Genomic DNA, 21,771 nt, shown 5'->3' with positions numbered 1-21,771 from the left:
TAAAGGAATAAATCACATGCCCACCCAGCCCAACCCCTAATTATTTTATGGACTTTCCTTCTTAACCATCCATTCAAATGAGCCTGTACCCCTCAACCACTTAAGGCCACATGTATTCCCAAGGGATGATAAATAACTACTAGGATTTGAGTAAATGCTGTCTTGTACATCCCAAAGGGAATCAGGAGAATCATGTCTTCTTGAGAGTTTAAGAATGGGTTGGTATAAAGGTACAAAGAACCCCCAACAACTGGTGGCCCAGTGGTTAGGATTCCTGGGTTTCACAGCTGTGGCCTGGGTTCAGTTCCTGGTCAGGGAGCTGAGAGCCCATAAGCAACATGGTAAAGCCAAAAAAGAAAAACAAGTTTTCTCCCCAGTGTACCCTCAGTTTGAAGTCCCTGTGACCCATAGCTTATTGGTTTCTTTCTTTTGTTTTTGGCCATGGAGCAAGGTATGGGGGATCCTAGTTCCTGACCAACAATGGAATCCATATTTCCTGCATTGCAAGCAGGAAGTCTTAACCACTGTACCACCAGGGAAGCTCCCCCAAAGAATATTGGGTACTATCTGTTCAGTTGTTTCTCAGTTGTGTCTGACTCTTTGTGACCTCTTGGACTCCAGCACGCCAGACCACCCTGTCCATCACCAACTCCCAGAGTCTACTCAAACTCATGCCTGTTGAGTTCGTGGTGCCATCCAACTATCTCATCTCTGTCGTCCCCTTCTCCTCCCATCTTCAATCTTTCCCAACATCAGGGTCTTTTCTTTTTTTTTTTTTTTATGTTTCAGCTGATTTTTTTTTATTTAAAAAATTTTTTAATATAAATTTATTTTAATTGGAGGTCAATTACTTTACAATATTGTATTGGTTTTGCCATACATCAACATGAATCCGCCACAGGTATACATGTGTTCCCCATCCTGAACACCCCTCCCTCCTCCTTCCCCATACCATCTCTCTGGGTCATCTCAGTGCACCAGCCTCAAGCATCCAATATCATGCATCAAACCTGGACTGGTGATTCATTTCACATATGATATTATACATGTTTCAATGCTATTCTCCCAAATCATCCCCCCCTCTCCCTCTCCCACAGAGTCGAAAAGACTGTTCTATACATCAGTGTCTCTTTTGCTGTCTCGCATACAGGGTTATCGTTACCATCTTTCTAAATTCCATGTATATCCGTTAGTATACTGTATTGGTGATTTTCTTTCTGGCTTTCTTCACTCTATATAATAGGCTCCAGTTTCATCCACCTCATTAGAACTGATTCAAATAAATTATTTTTAATGCCTGAGTAATACTCCATTGTGTATATGTACCACTGCTTTCTTATCCATTCATCTGCTGATGGACATCTAGGTTGCTTTCATGTCCTGGTTATTATAAACAGTGCTGCAATGAACCCTGGGGTACATGTATCTCAATTCTGGTTTCCTCGGTGTGTATGCCCAGCAGTGGGATTGCTGGGTCATAAGGCAGTTATATTTCCAGTATTTTAAGGAATCTCCGCACTGTTCTCCATAGTGGTTGTACTAGTTTGAATTACCACCAACAGTGTAAGAGGGTTCCCTTTTCTTCACACCCTCTCCAGCATTTATTGCTTGTAGACTTTTGGATAGCAGCCATTCTAACTGGCATGAAATGGTACCTCATTGTAGTTTTGATTTGCATTTCTTTGATAATGAGTGTTGTTGAGCATCTTTGAATGTGTTTGTTAGCCATTTGTATGTCTTCTTTGGAGAAATGTCTATTTAGTTCTTTGGCCCATTTTTTGATTGGGTCGTTTATTTTTCTAGAATTGAGCTGTAGAAGTTGCTTGTATATTTTTGAGATTAGTTGTTTGTCAGTTGCTTCATTTACTATTATTTTCTCCCATTATGAAGGCTGTCTTTTTTCACTTTGCTTATAGTTTCCTTTGTGGTGAAGAAGCTTTTAAGTTTAATTACATCCCATTTGTTTATTTTTGCTTTTATTTCCAATATTTTGGGAGGTGGGTCAAAGAGGATCCTGCTGTGATTTATGTCAGAGAGTGTTTTCCCTATGTTCTCCTCTAGGAGTTTTATAGTTTCTGGTGTTACATTTAGATCTTTAATCCATTTTGAGTTTATTTCTGTACATGGTGTTAGAAAGTGTTCTACTTTCATTCTTTTACAAGTGGTTGACCAGTTTTCCCTGCACCACTTGTTATAGAGATTGTTTTTAATCCATTGTATATTCTTGCCTCCTTTGTCAAAGATAAGGTGTCCATAGGTGCGTGGATTTATCTCTGGGCTTTCTATTTTGTTCCATTGATCTATATTTCTGTCTTTGTGCCAGTACCATACTGTCTTGATGACTGTGGCTTTGTAGTAGAGCCTGAAGTCAGGCATTTTGATTCCTCCAGTTCCATTCTTCTTTCTCAAGATTGCTTTGGCTATTCGAGGTTTTTTGTATCTCCATACAAATTGTGAAATTATTTGTTCTAGCTCTGTGAAAAATACCATTGGTAGCTTGATAGGGATTGCATTGGATATATAGATTGCTTTGGGTAGTATACTCATTTTCACTATATTTATTCTTCCAATCCATGAACATGGTATATTTCTCCATCTATCAGTGTCCTCTTTGATTCCTTTCACCAGTGTTTTACAGTTTGCTATTTATAGGTCTTTAGTTTCTTTAGGTAGATATATTCCTAAGTATTTTATTCTTTTTGTTGCAATGGTGAATGGAATTTTTTCCTTAATTTATTTTCTCATTATTAGTGTATAGGAATGCAAGGGATTTCTGTGTGTTGATTTTATATCCTGCAACTTTACTATAATCATTGATTAGCTCTAGTAATTTTCTGGTGGAGTCTTTAGGGTTTTCTATGTAGAGGATCATGTCATCTGCAAAGAGTGAGAGTTTTACTTCTTCTTTTCTAATTTGTATTCCTTTTATTTCTTTTTCTGCTCTGATTGCTGTGGCCAAAACTTCCAAAACTATGCTGAATAGTAGTGGTGAAAGTGGGCACACTTATCTTGTTCCTGACTTTAGAGGAAATGTTTTTAATTTTTCACCATTTAGGATAATGTTTGCTGTGGGTTTATCATATATAGCTTTTATTATGTTGAAGTATGTTCCTTATATTCCTGCTTTCTGGAGAGTATTTATCATAAATGGATGTTGAATTTTGTCAAAGGCTTTCTCTGCATCTATTGAGATAATCGTATGGTTTTTATTTTTCAATTTGTTAATGTGGTGCATTACATTGATTTTGTGGATATTGAAGAATCCTTGCATCCCTGGGATAAAGCCAATTGGTCATGGTGTATGATCTTTTTAGGGTCTTTTCTAATGATTCAGTTCTTCACCTTAGATGGCCTAAGTTTGGAGTTTCACCTTCACCATCAGTCCTTCTGATGAATAATCAAGACGAGTTTTCTTTAGGATGGACTGGTTGGATCCCCTTGCAGTCCAAGGGACTCTCAAGACTCTTCTCCAACACCGCAGTTCAAAAGCATCAATTCTTCAGTGCTCATCTTTCTTTATAATCCAACTCTCACAACCATACATGACTACTGGAAAAACCATAGCTTTGACTAGATTGACCTTTGTTGGCAAAGCAATGTCTCTTCTTTTTAATATGCTGTCTAGGTTGGTCATAACTTTTCTTCCAAGCAGCAAGCATCTTTTAATTTCATGGCTGCAGTTACCATCTGCAGTGATTTTTGAGCCCATAAATATAAAGTCAGCCACTGTTTCCACTGTTTCCCCATCCATTTGCCATGAAGTGATGGGGCCATATCTTAGTTTTCTGAATGTTGAGTTTTAAGCCAACTTTTTCACTTTCTTCTTTCACTTTCATCAAGAGGCTCTTTAGTTCTTTGCTTTTTGGCCATAAGTGTGGTTTCATCTGCATATCTCAGGTTATTGATATTTCTCCTGGCAGTCTTGATCCAGCTTGTGCTTCATCCAGTCCAGCATTTCTCATGATGTACTCTGCATGTAAGTTAAATAAGCAGGGTGACAATATACAGCCTTGACAAAATCCTTTCCCAATCTGGAACCAGTCTGTTGTTCTATGTCCTGTTCTAAGTGTTGTTTCTTGACCTACATACAGATTTCTCAGGAGGCAGGTCAAGTGGTCTGGGATTCCCATCTCTTTAAGAATTGGGTACTACAACATTTGTTAAAAACCTGATCTTTAATATGTTGCTTTACTTTATTTGCTGGTAGCCTGAATATGGCTCCCTCTAGATTAACTATTTTCTTTCTAGCTGTCTCTTTGATCACTAGATACATTATTTGTTTTCCTCTTTTACATGAAGCATTCCATTCAAAATTATTCTTCTAGTCCGTAAGCTGTCCTGTGTCAAAGCCATCTGAAACAGTAGTGCAAAAAAGGAATCCTGGTCTGAAACTCGAAATATGGGTATTATTTTATCCACAGTCCACATAGTATATACTGTTCATTATTCTCTAGTGTTGACTATAGTCATCAAGGACAACATCCTATAATCAAATTGACCCTGTTGCTTACATTCTCTACAATGTCCTCATGTGACTTCATTTTCTACTTTGAGATGAATATACAATACGGGTCCCTTCCCCATGAGTGAATGCACCAAACCAAGTTTTCCTCCATTGGTAGAAGATAGAGACATATTTATTTTTATTTAACCCTTCACATTGTATGATATAACATGCAAAAATTGTTTAGCAAAATATTTGATATAAAATATTGATTCAAAATTGCTAGCCCAGATTATCTCTTCACCTTGATTCTGAGAGATAATGAAAGAGAAATTCAAGCATACTTGGATTCTAGTTTCTGGAATGCAAAAATTTCTTTTTTTGTTTTCTACATTGAAATATACTTGACATATAGCATTGTGTATATTTCAAATGTACAACATATTAGTTTGATATATTTATATATTGTAATATGATTGCCATTGTAGTGATAATTAGCACCTCTGTCATAAAACAGTTATAATTTCTTTTTAGTGGATGGAATATTAGGTTCTAGTCTCTTAGTTTCATTACAATAGGATATTGTCTCTATTCACTAGGTATTTGATCTCTAGGACATATTTACTACCTGTTGCAAGTTTATACACTTAAAAAACATATTCTAACCCTTCTCCTTGTCATCCCCTAGTAACCATTAACTCTATTTTTGAGTTTGTTCTTGTCTAGATTCCATGTATAAGTGATATCTTAGAGTATTTGTCTTTCTCGGTCTGACTTATTTCAGGTAGCCTAATGTCCTCAAGATCCATCCATGTTATTGCAAATGGCAGTATATATTTCTTTCTCATGGCTGAATAATATTCCATTGTGCATATGGTATACCTCATCTTTTTATCAATTCATTTGTTGATGGGCTCCTATTTGTTTCTATATCTGAGCTATTAAGAAAAATGCGGTAAAACACATGAGATTGCATATATCTCTTTGAAAATCTGTTTTTATTTCCTTTTGGTGTATACCCAGAAATGGGATCGCTAGATCATAGGGTGGATCTTTTTATTTATTTATTTATTTTTGAGGATCTTTCATTTTGATTTCCATAGTAGGTGAACCGACTTGCATTCCCACAAATAGTGTACATGACAAGTTCACTTTTCTTTTCATCCTTGCCAAAACTTATCATACCTTGTCTTCTTGGCGATAGCCATTCTTAAAGGTGTGAGGTGATAGCTTATTGTGGTTTTGATCTATATTTCTCTGGTTAAGTGTCTTGAACATCTTTTCATATATCTGTATCCTTTTCTGTCTTTTCTTTGGGAAAATGTCTGTTTTTTTTCCCTTTGCCTATTTTAAAATCAGATTATTAATGACTTGTATGAGCTCTTCATATGTATTGTAACTGCTATTCATGGTTTGCAAATTTTCTCCCAATGTGTAGGCTGTCTTTTCATTTAATTGTTTCCTTCGCTGTGCAGAGACTTTTAAATTTGATATAGTCACCTCGGTTTTTTTTTTTTTTTTTTGCCTTTGTTGTTTGTGCTTTGAAGTCATATCTAAAATATCATGACCAAGATTTGATGTTGAGGAACTGCTACCCTATGTTTTCTTCCAGAAGTTTTATGGTATCAGGTCTAGTGTCTATGATTGATGTCAGTTAATGTGTTATGTGTGTGTTATAAGATAGTGGTCCAATTTCATTGTCCTGCTTGTGCTGATCCAGTTTTCTCAACACCACTAATTGAAGAGACCACCGTTTTCGCACTGGGTGTTCTTGGCTTCCTTGTCAAATATTTTGACCATAATCGGACAATTTCTTTCTAGGCTCTCTTTTCTGCTCTATTGGTCTGTGTCTATTTTTAGTCTAGAACTATACTGTTTTTATTTCTATGGCTTTGGGGAGTGTATTTTGTAATGAGGAGGTGTGATACCTCCAACTTTGTTCTTCTTTATCAGGATTGCTTTGGCTACTCAAGGTCCTTTATGGTTCCATACAAATTTTGGGACTTTTCTCTATATCTGTGAAGAATTCCATTAGAATTTTGATAGGGATAGAATTGAATCTATAGATGGTGACCGATCAGATCAGTCACTCAGTCGTGTCCGACTCTTTGTGACTTCATGAATCACAGCACTCCAGGCCTCCCTGTCCATCACCAACTCCCGAAGTTCACACAGACTCACGTCCATTGAGTCAGTGATGCCATCCAGCCATCTCATCCTCTGTCGTCCCCTTCTCCTCTTGCCCCCAATCCCTCTCAGCATCAGAGTCTTTTCCAATGAATTAACTCTTTGCATGAGGTGGCCAAAGTACTGGAGTTTCAGCTTTAGCATCATTCCTTCCAAAGAAATCCCAGGGCTGATCTCCTTCAGAATGGACTGGTTGGATCTCCTTGCAGTCCAAGGGACTCTCAAGAGTCTTCTCCAACACCACAGTTCAAAAGCATCAATTCTTTGGCACTCAGCTTTCTTCACAGTCCAACTCTCACATCCATACATGACCACAGGAAAAACTATCGCCTTGACTAGACGAAGCTTTGTTGGCAAAGCAACGTCTCTGCTTTTGAATATGCTATCTAGGTTGGTCATAACTTTCCTTCCAAGGGGTAAGCATCTTTTAATTTCATGGCTGCAGTCACCATCTGTAGTGATTTTGGAGCCCAGAAAAATATAGTCTGACACTGTTTCCACTGTTTCCCCATCTATTTCCCATGAAGTGATGGGACCGGATGCCATGATCTTCGTTTTCTGCATGTTGAGCTTTAAGCCAACTTTTTCACTCTCCACTTTCACTTTCATCAAGAGGCTTTTTAGTTCCTCTTCACTTACTGCCATAAGGGTGGTGTCATCTGCATATCTGAGGTTTTTGTGATTTCTCCCAGCAGTCTTGATTCCAGCTTGTGTTTCTTCCAGTCCAGCGTTTCTCATGATGTACTCTGCATAGAAGTTAAATAAACAGGGTGACAATATGCAGCCTTGACGAACTCCTTTTCCTATTTGGAACCAGTCTGTTGTTCCATGTCCAGTTCTAACTGTTGCTTCCTGACCTGCGTACAAATTTCTCAAGAGGCAGATCAGGTGGTCTGGTATTCCCATCTCTTTCAGAATTTTCCACAGTTTATTGTGATTCACACAGTCAAAGGCTTTGGCATGGTCAATAAAGCAGAAATATAACTTTAAATTTATTATCTATCTCTAAATCTATGACCGTTTTAACAATATTAATTCTTTCAATCCATGAACATCATGATCTTTCCTTTTGTTTGTGCTTTTGATTTCTTTCAACAAAGTTGTATACTTTTCATTGTACAGATATTTCACTTAAGTGGTTGAATTTTTTTCTAGGCATTTTGTTGTTTTAAACTATTAAAATGGGTTAATTTCTTTTATTTTTTCAGATATTTCATTATTTTAGAAATGCTTATTTCAGTATCTTGATGGTGTTGGGAAGAGGGGTGGGGCTTGGGGGTCCTATTCAGAAAAGGCCAGAGAGGGCAGTGCCTCTGATCCCTGGGATCAAAGGAAAGAGTGGCTGGTTCCCTGTCTGGAGGAGGGGTATTCATCACCCTCTCCCATGAGCCTGTGGTTCATTCAGACCTCATTCCAATTTCTGAAGTGCAGATGTCGTTTTACATTTTTCTCTGCAGTACATTGTCAGTGTAATCAACTAAGTATACAGATGCATTGATATAAAAATTACAAGCCAAAAGTGTAAGTTCTGGGGTCAGATGACCTTTTTCATGAGTGAGTTGCAGCACCAGTGCTCCTGATCTCAGAGGGAGAGCAGTGAGTGCTCCTAAAGGGATATCTTAGTTCCCTGCCCAGGGATGGAACCTGGGTACCCTGGATGAAACCCCAGGAATCCTAGCCAACACACCACCAGGGACTAAAGGCTAGAAGCAAAGTGACTCCGGCTCTTTCCCCCATTTGAAAGCAAAAATGTTTCAAGGAGGAAAAAACTGTAAATTAGATTAAAAGTTTATTATTAGAGATATAGCACAATATATGGCAGAGCACACAGAGAAACAGGTTGTTTATTTAAGACAGAAGAAGGCAGAAATATGCCCCCAGAGAAAAAGGGTATGGTCATCCTCTCTAATAAGGGGCAGTGCAGTAGTCAGAGCTAAGTGGAGACACACACCCATGGTGGAGTGCGGGAGTCCTGAATGAGAGGGAGAGCAGTAAAGATGTGACATAAATTAACTTATATAGGATGGTCCTTCAGTGTCTTTGCTTACCTTTGGATAATTATCCTGTTAATTTCTTCACAACTGACTGGTCCATGGACCCTCCCCCAGGTGCATGTGAAACTGTTTTCTAAGATACATCCCTTCTCAGGGGCTTATGGGTGCATGTCCACACTTATTATGGGGTGGGGCCCCTCTCTTTTTGATCCCCAAGAAGCCTTCCTGAGCATGTGTAGACACGGAAGTCTTTGTTGAACTCAGGAGTGGGCACCTTATCTCTTTGCTTTAGCAGAGCTCAGCTTTGGCCACTAGCTTTGTCCTTGGATGTCTAGGTGAGAATAAAGCTTGAATTTTACTCGACTTGACAAACACCAGGTGTCAGTCCCAGAGGCACCCTGTCTCCTGGCTTACTAAGTGCAGTTTCCCTTCCGCTCTGTGTCTTGGTTTCCATGTCTGTAAAATGAGAAGGGTTTGACTAGATTATCCCGGAGGCAGAGTGAAGATGAACATCCCTTGTACTTCAAGGCAGGAAGAGGTTGGGGAATGAGTCAAACATGGTTGGACACCCACTCTGCCTGAAACGTCAGAAGGGATTAGGATTGTGCATGGTACATTCTCTGATGAGCCATCCACAGTCACATTGTCATGGGAAGAAAGAGATCCTGGGCTGTCAAGGTCAAGGGTGAGGGTAGACTACTGGGTTTAAATCCACTCAATCTGGCCAGAGAAGCTGGAGCTTCCCTCCACTGTGACCTCCAAGGTTGCCTTGGTGAGAGGAGTCTGGGGTTTGGAGGGAGGTCCAAACCGGGCTCTACCTGGGGGAGGCATCAATAGAAGGAATTTGAAACCATGGGAGAGAATGAGCCCAAGCCTAGAGTGAGTGCAAGGAGAGAAGGGAGCCAGAGCTGAGGATCCTGCTCCCCCTCTGTGGAGTGTCCAGGAAGGAGGAGAGACAAGTGAAAGAGACTGAAGGATAAGAAGATTGAAGGCAGGAGAGGAAGGGGAAGGAGGAGGCAGTGACCATTGGGGTCATATGTGGCCGATGGTTGGTGGAGATGGATGGCTAGACATCTATCTTGGTGAGGCAGGGGCACTGAATTTTTCAACAGGGGAGACTTGGAGACCTCCTTTTAGCCCTTGCCCCAGGAAAAGCAGGCTGCGCCGCCCCCTCCCCCCCTTTTTTTTTCTGTGACAAGACTTCCAAGTGTGAAGACAGTTTAGAACTTTATTCTGAGGAAGGAGTTCCATAGGAGGCCTGCCTTCTGGCCTCATCCTGTGGCTCAGTGAGGAAGCTGTGAGCACCAGAGGGTCACCTTTTTACAGGGATGTTGGCAGCTCACAACCCTGGCATTCTGAGCCCCCTTCCTCCCCGGGGGGCTCAGAACTCACAGATCACGAGGCGCTCCTCCCTGCATTCTATGTCATTCCAATTGCCATCGGAATAGATCTCAAGACAGTTCTCTGGGCCTTCGTCTTTTGCCCTATTGTTGGGCTCCCCGGGGGCCCAGTTGGAATAGTCCAGTGACCCCCCCGTTGGGTAGGTGAACTTGCCCTCTTTGGAGATGTCATTCATGCTCAGGTAAGCATGCTTGTTCTTGGCTCTGACCAGCTGTGTCACGGCCTCGTTCTCGGCTGAAGAGCGTGGGGAGGCCAGCTGTCCCTTAGCCTCTCTGCAGAGCTGCTCTGCATCCGAATATGACTTTACAGCACCTGCCGTCTTGAAGATCTTCTCCCCGACAGCCTGGCCATCAGGGAAGAGCACCGCTAGGGGAAGAGGAGAGTCAGGCTGGGGATGTGCAGCAGCTAGACCTTGTGCTTCAACTGGAGTCCCAGGCTCCCACGAGGGTACCAGGGCACCAGATAGAACAAAAGCAAGGCACTTAGCTCCCAAGCATCCATCATGCAAGAGGTGAGGACCCTGGAAATCAGGGGCTTATGCAAAGGACCAAAGTCACCCAACTGTCAAATGTAGATGAGAATCAGACCTTGTTGGAGGTGATACTAAAGCTCCCACATGCACTTTCTGTTCTTCCCCGTGCTGTTCACGAGAATCCAGCATTTTAATTACTGTGTAAATAGGAAGGACGTTGGCAGGGAAATGACACTGTAGAGTCCAGGGCAGTTCCTGAGAGTGTGGAAAACACCAAACAGGTGGCTCACTCTCACCCTTGCATGATGACTGGGCATGAGGAGTTGTCTGAGCCATTCTGTGCTGTGTGAAGGGGTGAGGAGAAAGGGGAGGACAGAGGTGCATCTGAGAGCAGCCAAGTGCTGACCTCTGCACTGGGGGCAGTCCAGTGTTGGCTTCCATATGCTCGCAGGTGAACCTATGGCCAGTCAGCCTCCCTGGATCACTGAGCAGGGGATGATGGCATCTGAGAGCTCTATGCGGGGGCGGGAGGGCAGAGTGGGATCAGCTTTGGAGAGAGCCCTGTCTGGGCTTCAGAAAGTCATGTGTTCAGCCCTACCCTGGCAATGACAGGCCAGGTGACAAGGGAAAGTCACTTCTCTTTTCAGAGTCTAATCTCATATTTCTAAGGAAAAGGTACACTGCAAAACAGCATCCCCGATGTGACGTGTTAAGTATCTCTTTTTCTTCCATCCCATCCACACCCTCTGACTTCCAGGGTCTGCATGGATATCTTCAGGGCTCCTAAGAGGGCTCACTGGGCTGGTTCTGAATCCAGGCTGCACCCTGATCCACTGCCCTGTTCCTCTGAGTAGCTTCAACAAGCAATCGGAGACCAGATTTTCCACGTATTCAGGATGGCGCCGAGACAGCCCCAGACAAGGTCAGTGCAAGCTTGTGTGCCATGATTGGTTTATGTCCCATGCATCTGGGTGGGTATGTGTGTGCATGCATGAATACATCCATGTGTCCATCTGAAGGTACATGGGCTGACTCAAGGTCCATCTGGATGGGTGTGCATATGTGTGCATGTGCGCTCATGTATGTAGATGGTGTGGACTGAGTGATGGTGTTTAGGTACACACAGGTGGCCAGCACATATGCCCAAGTTCACCTTTGTTTATATCAGTCTGCATGAAGGGTTAGTTTTTTAGTCATACTCAACTCTTTTTGACCCCATGTACTGAAGCCCACCAGGGACTTCTGTCCATGAGATTTTCCAGGCTAGGATATTGGAGTGGTTTGCCATTTCCATTCCAGGAGATCTTCCCGACCCAGAGATCAAACCCAGGTCTCTTGCAATGCAGGCAGATTCTTTACCAGCTGAGCTACCAGGGAATGAGGTAGTAAATAGATATGTAAATATGATTGTGCAAGAAGGAAGACATAAACTGCTGAGAATTCTCATCCCACTACTTCAGTACTTAGTTGGCTTGAGTTCTTAGGAGCCAACCCTATGTCTCACCCAATCAGGCCCCTTAATGCTCTGCTTCTTCAGAAAACTCTTCCTTTTCTTGGATCAGTCAGGTTTGATAAGTGATGTGCATTCAAAGCTGTCATCAGGGAGAGGAGAGAAGGAGGAGGGGTAGTTGATGGAGTGTCCCAAAGACGCAGGGCACTCAGGTCTGTGCTCTAGGAGGCCTCAGCCTGATTAGGATCCAGGCTTAGGGAAGATCCTCTGCTTTAAACTCCACAAGAGGTGCAGGAGAGTCCAGCACTGGCCAGAGACTGGAGGCAGCCTATTCCTTCCAGACCCAGGGGCATCTTTAGGGTAAGATACTTGGGGGCCACACACCAAGGATAGGTCCCCAGCAGCCTTGAACCCCACGGGCAGCATCCCACCCCCACTCTCAGGATCATGCTGGATTCTCTGCTGCTATGGACTGTGCAGCTTCTTCTCTGGGCATTTGCATACCTGGCCCCACAGAGGGAAGAAATGCATCCTGGGTTGGGTGTCCCTTTATATGTCCTAGGAACCTGCCCAGGGTGGGCTGTAGTAAAGGTCTGCTGACTGGTGACATGGACCATGTCCTCCTCCTTGTCCCGTGTGTCTGCTTGAGCTTCTGGAGCACGTGGGGAACAGCTCTGTCCCAAACTTGTCCTTAGCCCCGCTCCTGCCCCAGATCTAGGTCCAGTCCCAGTCATGGTCCCAGGAAGTCCAATTTAGACCCAAGCCCAGTGAACTCCAAGCCAAGCCCAGACTCAGTCTGAGGCCTGCCTTCAGTGGCAGCTCAGGGTCGGGTTCAGGAGCTCACCTTTCCTGTACTGAGTGACTATGTTCTGGAGGCGTTGAACTTCTCCCTCTAAGTTTCTCATCCGCTGCCTTAGAGTATCAACCTCTGCAGGAGAGAGAGGCCAAGTGAAGACAGATCCAGCGCTGCCTGGGGTCACTGAGAGCCCAGAGCTCAGGAAAGGGTGACACATCTTGGGGGTGGGATAAGGACGTGGGATGCATGAGAGGAGATGCTGAACTGAAGAGGGCCTGCTGGCCCCTCCACACCCACTAGAGCCCCCAGACCTTTCTTACCTAGGACTGAAGTCTCCCCCTTTGCTCCTTTTTCTCCAGGATCACCTCTGTCTCCCTTCAGTCCTGGGGGACCCATGGCACCTGAAGGTCCCTGTGGACCGATGGCTCCACCAGGCCCTGGGATCAGAAAAGAATTGTTGTGTGAGTTCTGGGCACACTTTCCTGCAATTTTCACCTCCCCCAGTACATATCCTCAGCAGTATGCCCTCCCTCTTTACAAATGGCCCTCAGTGCCTGGATCCTCTGCGTGCATCCTCTCTGTACACTGACTGTCCCTTAACCCAACAACCAGCCTTCCCTGAACACAAATAGTCCCTGCTGCTCACATCACCCTCTCCCTGGAGACAGACAGTTCCCAGAGCCCAAAGCTGGCTCTCTCCCTGGAATGCCAGCTCTGACCTGGAGGGTGGTGGTGGTAGGCACAGGGGAACATGAGCCCATCCCCATGTCCATTGCTCAACTGCCGCCCCAGCACTTCCAGGGACTCCGGGCTCACCAGGGGTACCTCTCTCTCCTTTGAGACCTGTGGGGCCTGGGGAGCCGGGCATGCCTGGGGCACCCACTCCTCCTGAGGAAGGAACACATTGGAGAAACATGGCTGAGAGTGCGCTCGGCAGATACCATTTCCTCAGCAGTTCAGGTTGACACCCACAGCTCCAGGTGAGAGAGCGACCTGGGAGACTGCTCCTGACCACCTGGTCTCCTCCAGGAACAGTATTGGGGAAATCCAGTCAGTGTAGGACTGTGGGGGGAGAGGCCCAGGCCAGGCCTACCAGGCGCGGAGGTTCCAGGCTTCTTCAGGCTCTGTGCGCATACCTTGGTCCCCACCACGGCTGCCAACATCACCCCTCCCTTCTCCCTCCTTCACCGGCCACATACCACCCTCCTACCTTCGGGCCCAGGTTCTCCTTTGGGGCCTGGTGTGCCTGGAGGTCCCATGCTCCCCTGCCTCCCTGAGGGGCCCTCTCTTCCAGCTGGTCCAGGCATACCTGGAGGCCCTGGGAAAAAGGACCAGCCTAGTCAGTGACACTGAATCTCCTTGGAAGTGGAGTGCATAAAAGATGAGGCTAAAAGATCTTTAGCCTCCTCCTAAAGATATTGTCCCCTGAGAAGCTCCAGTCTTCCCTGAAATAACCCCATGGAGATTGAAGGCAGGAGCAGAACGTGATGACAGAGAAGGGGATGGTTTGATGGCATCACCACCTCAAGGGACATGAGTTTGAGCAAACTCCAGGAAATAATGTAGAACAGGGAATCCTGGCATGTTGCAGTCCATGGGGTTACAAAGAGTCAGACGGGGACTGAGTGACTGAAATACAAGAAGTGTACTTAAATGCCTTATCTCCTGGCCATTTACATTCATTTATTCCACAAGTACTCACTGAGATTCTACTACATACCAGGTGCTGTCATGGGATTCTTTGTGGGAAAAACAAACAAACAAACAAAAAAACAGATAAAATCCCTTCCTCATGGAGCTTAAACAACTATGTAGAAATACTTAACCAAAAGGAAACTGTTTAACATGATAATCAGATCAGAATAAGTGCTACAGAGGTAAATTGAAGCCTAGAGAATTGGTGGGGGTGTCTTCCAAATAGGATGGCCAGAGAGGGAGTCTATGAGTGAAGCTGTGATGGGGGTGAGGAGTGAGCCATGGGGATGTGTATGGACTGAGCAAGGACAGGGCCCTGGGGAGGCAGGGGGATGTGCGTGCTCAGGGACCAAGAAGGAGCCAGTGTGGTCAGAGTCCAGGGAGTGTGGGAGGAGGGGAAGGAAATGAGCTCAGAGAGATCAGCAGAGCTGGGTGGTGGGAATGCTATGGGGTGTGAGGTTTTACTCCCAGGGGAGAATTGTCCCCCTGGACAGACTCTCTCACTGAATCCTTCTGGGCAGGAATCTCAGAGGCACTGAGGAAAGAAGGAATTGTCCCTGGAAATACAGCCCCCCAAGCAGGGCCCAGGTGTTATTGGCCCTGCACGACACGTCTGGGGCATCACCAAGTGACCCAGCCCCACCCTCTATCTCTGCTCAGGGGTCTGTCCTCTCAGGCCCATCTTGTCCTTTCCATCAGGTTCTTGGGAACATGTGTGTCAGAATCTGTGGGGCAGGTTGTCCCCAGTGCAGACTCTGGCCCCACCCAGCCCTACTGGTCAGGATCTGAGGATGCTCGGATCTCCAGGAAATTCTCAGACCTGTCACCGTTGAAGGATGACAGTGCCTGGATCTGGGGAGCCAGTGTGGAGCCTGGTCTTGGCCCGACTGTGCACTGTTCTCTCTCCAAGCACCAACCCAAAGCCAGGCTTGGAACGCACAAAAAGGGAGGTCTGGGGTACATCATGCAGCTGAGAGCCACTGTAGGAAAAGTCTCTACCCCACCCCCTGCCCTGTGATTCAATTCAGGACACTCTGGGAGCTAGAGAATGCTAGTACCTTGAATACCACCCCACTATTGAGTTCACTTCTAGGCAGCCTTATTAAGGCCCAGTTCATTCACGTTGGAAGCTACTTTCTGTCTGTAAAGGACAGACAGATACTTACAAAGACTGGGGTGTGTAGGAACCAGCAACAAAGATCCTGCAAATGTTGCTCATTTCCTTCTTCCCCAACCAAAATACAAACTAGAGAAAGTTCAAAGATCTCAGTTGATCCCCCCCACAGCCCTGGTTCAGTGCCACGGTGGTGCCCTTATCCTTGTTGCTGGTTCATTGAATTCTCTCTTCTTGCCAGTAACACCCAGATCTTCTCCTGTGGGGCAGTGTTTCTCAGACACTTCCCTTAATAAGCAGTATCTTGGGAAACCTCAGGAGAATCCACCTGATTGCTGATTACAGCAAGAGGATGCAACATTATCCTAAAGCCTCACCAAAAAAAAATAATAATAATAATAATAAATGTGGTGGTGGGGGAAGGCTTGGCTCAACTATTTGTCACTGTATGGTCATATTATTTCCATCCAAAGATGAGCAAATTGAGACTCAGAAACACTGAGTGACTTTTCCCTAGGGGACTGTTGTTGAAACAGAGCTAGTAGACAAGCACAGATGTGTCTGAAAAAGAAACTCATGTCCTTTTCGCCTTCCAGGTTGGGTTTCACTTAGCATCTTTGTGTCACAGTTGTCTTCCCTGTCAAATGTGATTAATGCATCACTTGTTAGAGTTTTGGTGGGATTAAATAAACTACTCAAGGGAACTCCTAAGCACAGGGCTGGACTGTGAAATATAAGCTTCCTTTCTTTCCCTCTGTAATATATTTAGGGAAAATCCTTTTATTCAGGCTTGCTTATGGGGCTACAGTGTCTCAGCCTTTCCCACCCATCATGGAGTAGAGCTTAATTAAATATTAAAAATCTTTAACATCCTGCAGAGGCACTATTCCAAATGGACTGTAGTTAAGTTCTAGAGCAGACGACTCCAAATACCAGTCATTTACTCTTTGTGCATTTGGGGCTGGTGGGAGTCAGAAGATTCAAGGGGAGGAATAAGGACAGCTGATGATGAAGCTGGAGGCTCAGGGCAGCCAGTCTTAGTGAACCAGTAAAGCCGTGTTTTAGGTGGGCTCAAAATCTGGGTGAAACCCACCCATTGAGGAAGAAGATTATCTATAAGGCTTCACCCGCAGAGGACTCAGTTTCTGGCTTGGTTACAAGTGCCCACCCCTTCCCACCAAGACAGGCCCATGGTCCCAGATCTACCTGGATCCCCCTTCTCTCCCTGGGGGCCTTCTTTCCCATCTCGTCCATCATGACCACGAAGGCTATCTGCTGGTGGAGCACACACAACCACGGTGCAGGGATCAGTGAGGGTTTTCTCAGAATAGACATCCATTTCTTCGCCCAGGAAACTCTGGGACTGTGTGAGCAGGAGCAATATGGAGAGAGGGAGGGGAAGCATGTCCTAGGCAGAGGAATACAAAGAGGGGCTGCTCTTGGTCCAAATATGAGGATTAGGGCTGGCCCAGCTCCTTGAGATCAGGAGAAGCCCTTCCCTCATCTCCTCTCCCATCCTCTGGAGACAAGAGCAGCAGGGCTCCGAAAGCAGTTTACGGAAAGTTAGGATAAGGTCTGGCCAGGGAGGACATGAGTGGACCAGCTGGGCCTCTGACCTGGTCTGCCAGCAGCATGAACCTACTCTCAGATGCTCTGTGTCATCCCTTTTTGGGCATGTCATCCTTGCCAGGGGCACTGTGACCAGGATGTAGAATTCCTCACTGAGGTCATTGTCACACCAGGGGGGACTCACTGAGGGCCCTCGGGTGGGACCTGTTCCCTCTCTGGACCTGCTTATCCTTTTCTGTATCAGTAAGGTGGTTGACTTAGCTGTGACAAGGCAGACTTGTTTCCTCTCACTTGCTGTTCTGGATAGACTAGTATTGGAGGTCTGCAGTGCTGTCTGAAGAAAAGCCAGCGTCCTAAACTGGGTGAGGTCTGTCCTGAGGACAGGATGGGTGCATGACTGTGTGTTTACCAGGGTTTGTCATCCCTGAGCTCCACGAGAAAAGTCCCTGGCATACCTAGAGTCTGTCCAGACTTCCAAGAGGAGTTGGGCCAGCGGCCTTATGGAGGAAGGGACATGTGAGACGCACAGTTAGCGGAAGGCTGGCTTCAGGGGCTGAAAGAGCAGATGTCCAATAGAGCTTCTAATTACCATCAGAAAGGGACTGAGGAGCTAAGTGAGATCAGGGGTGGGTACAGGACATGGCTCAGTCCCACTGTTGGGCTTCTTTCTTCTCTGAGGCAGAAACTGTAAAGCTTTGACCATGGAAAGGGCTCATGGGCATTGGAAAGACTTGAAAGAAAGCCTGAGTGACCTGTGCAAAAAAAGACAGAGGGCCACTGGCTGGCTGAGGTAGTGGGAGGAAAGGGGCTTTCTGAACAGAGAAGTGCCTCCTTCCAAGAGAACGATGAATTGCATTTACCATGGGGACAATGGCATCAGAGATCTGGTTGGATGTCACATCCAACTCTCCCCTTCTCCCAGCCCAGGAAACACATCTCCCACCAGACAAAAGGAACACAGTGCAGAGCATCCATTACTACCTTGTACCCCACCTCCAACACTCACCCTCCTGGACTGGAACAGCTGTACAGACCCTGCCTTCCTCAGCACCAGTAGGATAAAGCGCCCATTCAGGCAGGAAGATACTCACAGGACACAGGAAAGCAAGTTGAGAGGCTAGGACAGAGACACTCACAGTTGCGTCCTCTAGGGTTTCAGAACCTCCACACAAATTGAAGTTCCTCAGCCAATATTGAGTATTTATACCTGTGCTGTAACCTGAGGTTCCAGTGCCAGTTTCCAGAGAAAAGATTGACAAATTTTGGCTTGTTGACTCAGTCAATTCGCCCCCACCTGGATTCTGGACATTTGCCGCTGATGTTCATGACTCAAAACACACATTAGAGTTCAAAGAGCACCTTCAGCCCAGGATCTCATGGGTTCCTCACTGCAGCCCTGAGAGTTTAGTGGCAGCACCAGTGTCTGTGTTTCACGGATGTCCAGGAATCCAAGGTCCAGAGAAGACCAGCAAGTTGCACAATCATCTAGAGTTCTTGCAAAAGCAGCCTGCCTCTGCAGAGTCCAAGAAACAGCACCTGCTGTGCCCATTTCTCTTCCTTCTCATCTCAACATGAGTGCTCAGACACTAGCAAAGAGCTGGGAGCTGCCTGGCAGGTCTGAGCAGGAGTGGGGCAGGTAGAGGGGCTGCTGAGGCAACAGCCTGTGGGGGGCAGTGTCTGGGGGAGCTGCCACCCAACAGGGGTCACTCTTTTGCTTTCTCCTGTATTTAGGGCAGCCCTCCACGTGCCTTTTATAGAATTGTTGTTGTTCAGTGGTTAAGTTGTGTCTGACTCTTTGTGACCCCGTGGACTTCAGCATGCCAGGCTTCCCTCAGTTCAGTTCAGTTGCTCAAGTCGTGTCCAACTCTTGGACCCCATGGACTGCAGCGAGCCAGGCTTCCTTGTCCATCACCAATTCCTGGAGCTTACTCAACTCATTTCCATCGAATGGGGGATGCATTCAACCATCTCATCCTCTGTTGTCCCATTTTCCTCCTGCCTTCAATCTTTTCCAGAATCAGGATCTTTTCAAATGAGTTAGTTTTTTGCATCAGGTGGCCAAAGTATTGGAGCCATCCTCCCTTAACTTGATTGCCCTAATCTCTCCACTGTTTTAGCCAGTGTTTCTCCATGATGTGGCCCTAGTGGCCAGTTCAGATCCCCAAGCTGCTGATACATTGTTGTAACCATCGCAGGGCAACTCTCATTCCTGGTGACTGTGGGCTAGTTGTTGGCATCTCTGCTTGCCTGTAGTTCCCTGTGACTTATTTCTTCCATCAACCCTTCCCTTAGAGAGAACTGGCCTCTCTTGGAATGTGAAGTCACACAAAGGAAACACCACATCTGTGCTATAATGGGGTCCAAGGGCATGGACTGGACCCCATTATAGGGGGTCCCCAAAAGGCAAGTGGAGGGCTGCCCTAGATACAGCAGAAAGCAAAAGAGTGACCCCTGTTGGGTGGCAGCTCCCCCAAACACTGTCCCCCACAGGCTGTTGCCTCAGCAGCCCCTCTACCTGCCCCACTCCTGCTCATAGAGTGGGGAAGGGTTCTATGGTCTCTTCCCAGGTCTGCACATCAGCAACCCCAGGTCTCCAGCCTCCCTTTTGGCCACCTCATTGGATGTACTGACCTGCTTCTGGGCTTTGATCCTCCTTGTATGTTATGGAATCTATGATGTCAGCTTTCCTCAAAGGTACGGAAAGGTCTTCTCTTTTCTATATTGCAATTTTTTGAAGCAAGATCCTGTAGCTCAGGATCTGGACCCCTAAAGCTTGAGCTCTTCTCTATTCTATAAATAACACCCAGCCCCCTCTATTCCAGGATGTTCACACACCACTGAGAGATCTAATCAGCATGGAAGTTGAACTGAACCCTTGCTCTCCTCGCCCCACAAAGACTAATTGTCAGGTCTTATCCTGGTGACTAGACAAACTCTCCTTATATATGGTGACTTTCATTTCAGGAGTCCTATACTTCATCTCGGGAGAAGGCAATGGCACCCCACTCCAGTACTCTTGCCTGGAAAATCCCATGGATGGAGGAGCCTGGTGGGCTGCTGTCTATGGGGTCGCACAGAGTTGGACACGACTGAAGCGACTTAGCAGCAGCAGCATACTTCATCTCTTCCTGCAAGTTGGCTCTATTAACTCCTGCCTCCTAGACTGTCAAATACATCCTTCATGCCTTGGACCCCATTATAGCACAGAATGTGGTATTTCCTTTGTGTTACTTCACATTCCAAGAGAGGCCAGTTCTATTTATGATCAAACCCAGACACTTCTGTTTCAGTAATACCTTTTACTTGTCTCAATTCCACCGACACAGGTGAGAAGAATCAGATTTTAAATGGTCATCACAATGGCTTTCACACAGAGGATCACTGGGCCACTCTCTCTTCCCAGACAGAATCCTTAATGACTGCACAGTTTCTCTAGGGGCTAATCACTGGTGCCATACTGCAGTCCCAGCTACATCCACAGTCCCTGGTGGACTTCATTCGCTGCACTTGCCTCAGAGCTAAGCTGTGTAGCCCCTGGTATTTTTCCAGATGCTTGTGTACATTACTGTTGAAGCTCCCAGATCAGTGGGCCCATGCAGGGTCAGGCCACTCAAGGTGGCTTCCTCTTGTTCTCTGTTCATCCCCCTGCTAGACCAGTCCCTGCTTCACTAACATGACCATCCAAACCTCTTAATTACAGGGCTTAATAGTAACTGCCTGCATGCTTGCTGCCCAGCTGCTGGTTTTCCTGGTACTGATGAGCCAACCTGATGTCAATACCCCTATAAATGGTAGGCTCCTCCCTCAAAGAGTGGAGATTGCCACAGTGTGCCTCCTGCTGCCTGCTGAACATGGCATGTTGTTGCTCCAGGGCCCTTCCTCTTTGGGTGTTTGTCCGATAAGTGGTGGCCATCTCTCCTGCTGTCTCTCAGCTCTTTCTTCGGTCTCAGGCTGGGCATCTACAAGTGTGCAGGCCTGTGTGTTGCAGCCCAACAATTGGTGAGTCAGCCAGAAGGCTGCTGAAAGCCCCGTGAGGGCCAAAATGTTGATGAATACAGATGGGGAAGGAAAAATTATGGGGTTAATCCTGGGGTGGCTGTCCACTAGCATGTGGGTTCCTGTGGAATCTGACTACTGTAAGAGATATTTCTCTCTTCCATTATACTGATGACATCCTGCTAACCTCAGTCTCTTTCCAGTTTAAAAGTAGCAGCCTGGTGCTTTTGGTTCACCTGACTGCATGGGGAGGGCTTGTGATACAGGCAAAACACAAGAGTCTTTCTGACTTTATTGCTTTTTACAAAGTACAAACATACCCCTGACCCACCACCTCTAAAAAATTACAGACACAGGCTTTAGGGACATAAAATTAGGGGCAGGATTGGGAATTGGATGGGGCCAGTCACCCTGAACCGTTCGTTTGGAACCTGTGGAAATGCTGAAATAATAAGAATAACCTTGGGCTACACACACACACACACACAAAACACCCCCTCTTTAGCAGCCATGATGTTCAGAAATGGACTGATAAAAATGCCATACCCTGGAGATTCCACCTGCCCTACAGCCCTACCACTGCCAGGCTAGTTGAAGGATGAGCGGACTACTCAAAGAACAACTTATATAGGAAACCCACTGTCTCAACCTGT

The 21,771-nt window shown here is 45.8% G+C and overlaps 1 protein-coding gene across 12 annotated transcripts; it reads right to left on the bottom strand.

The window, feature by feature from the left end:
• Positions 1-9,833: 9,833 nt before the first annotated feature.
• Positions 9,834-18,297, bottom strand: CL43 (collectin-43). 12 transcript variants are annotated; one of them, XM_024986582.2, is made up of 8 exons: positions 18,129-18,297; positions 17,578-17,675; positions 16,760-16,986; positions 13,955-14,062; positions 13,561-13,632; positions 13,065-13,181; positions 12,793-12,876; positions 9,840-10,392 (listed from the first exon to the last, which is right to left on the bottom strand). In XM_024986582.2, exons 3-8 carry the CDS (start codon positions 16,956-16,958, stop codon positions 10,007-10,009), a joined length of 966 nt encoding a protein of 321 aa, XP_024842350.1. In that variant the 5' UTR covers positions 16,959-16,986; positions 17,578-17,675; positions 18,129-18,297; the 3' UTR covers positions 9,840-10,006.
• Positions 18,298-21,771: the final 3,474 nt, after the last annotated feature.

This window comes from Bos taurus, chromosome 28 (assembly GCF_002263795.3).
Source record: "Bos taurus isolate L1 Dominette 01449 registration number 42190680 breed Hereford chromosome 28, ARS-UCD2.0, whole genome shotgun sequence".
NCBI lineage: Eukaryota > Metazoa > Chordata > Mammalia > Artiodactyla > Bovidae > Bos > Bos taurus.
Note: the sequence above shows the minus strand (reverse complement) of the source record. Positions and strands in the feature narration are given on the sequence as shown.

What these genes read in the sequence shown, in the direction of transcription:
- CL43 (XM_024986582.2), bottom strand. Translation starts at nt 16,958, where the DNA reads ATGCTTCCCCTCCCTCTCTCCATATTGCTCCTGCTCACACAGTCCCAG. An exon ending in AGGAGAACCTGGGCCCGAAG is followed by an intron (nt 13,633 to 13,954) that starts GTAGGAGGGTGG and finishes TTCCTTCCTCAG; the next exon opens with GAGGAGTGGGTGCCCCAGGC. An exon ending in GGGGGAGACTTCAGTCCTAG is followed by an intron (nt 12,877 to 13,064) that starts GTAAGAAAGGTC and finishes TCTCTCCTGCAG; the next exon opens with AGGTTGATACTCTAAGGCAG.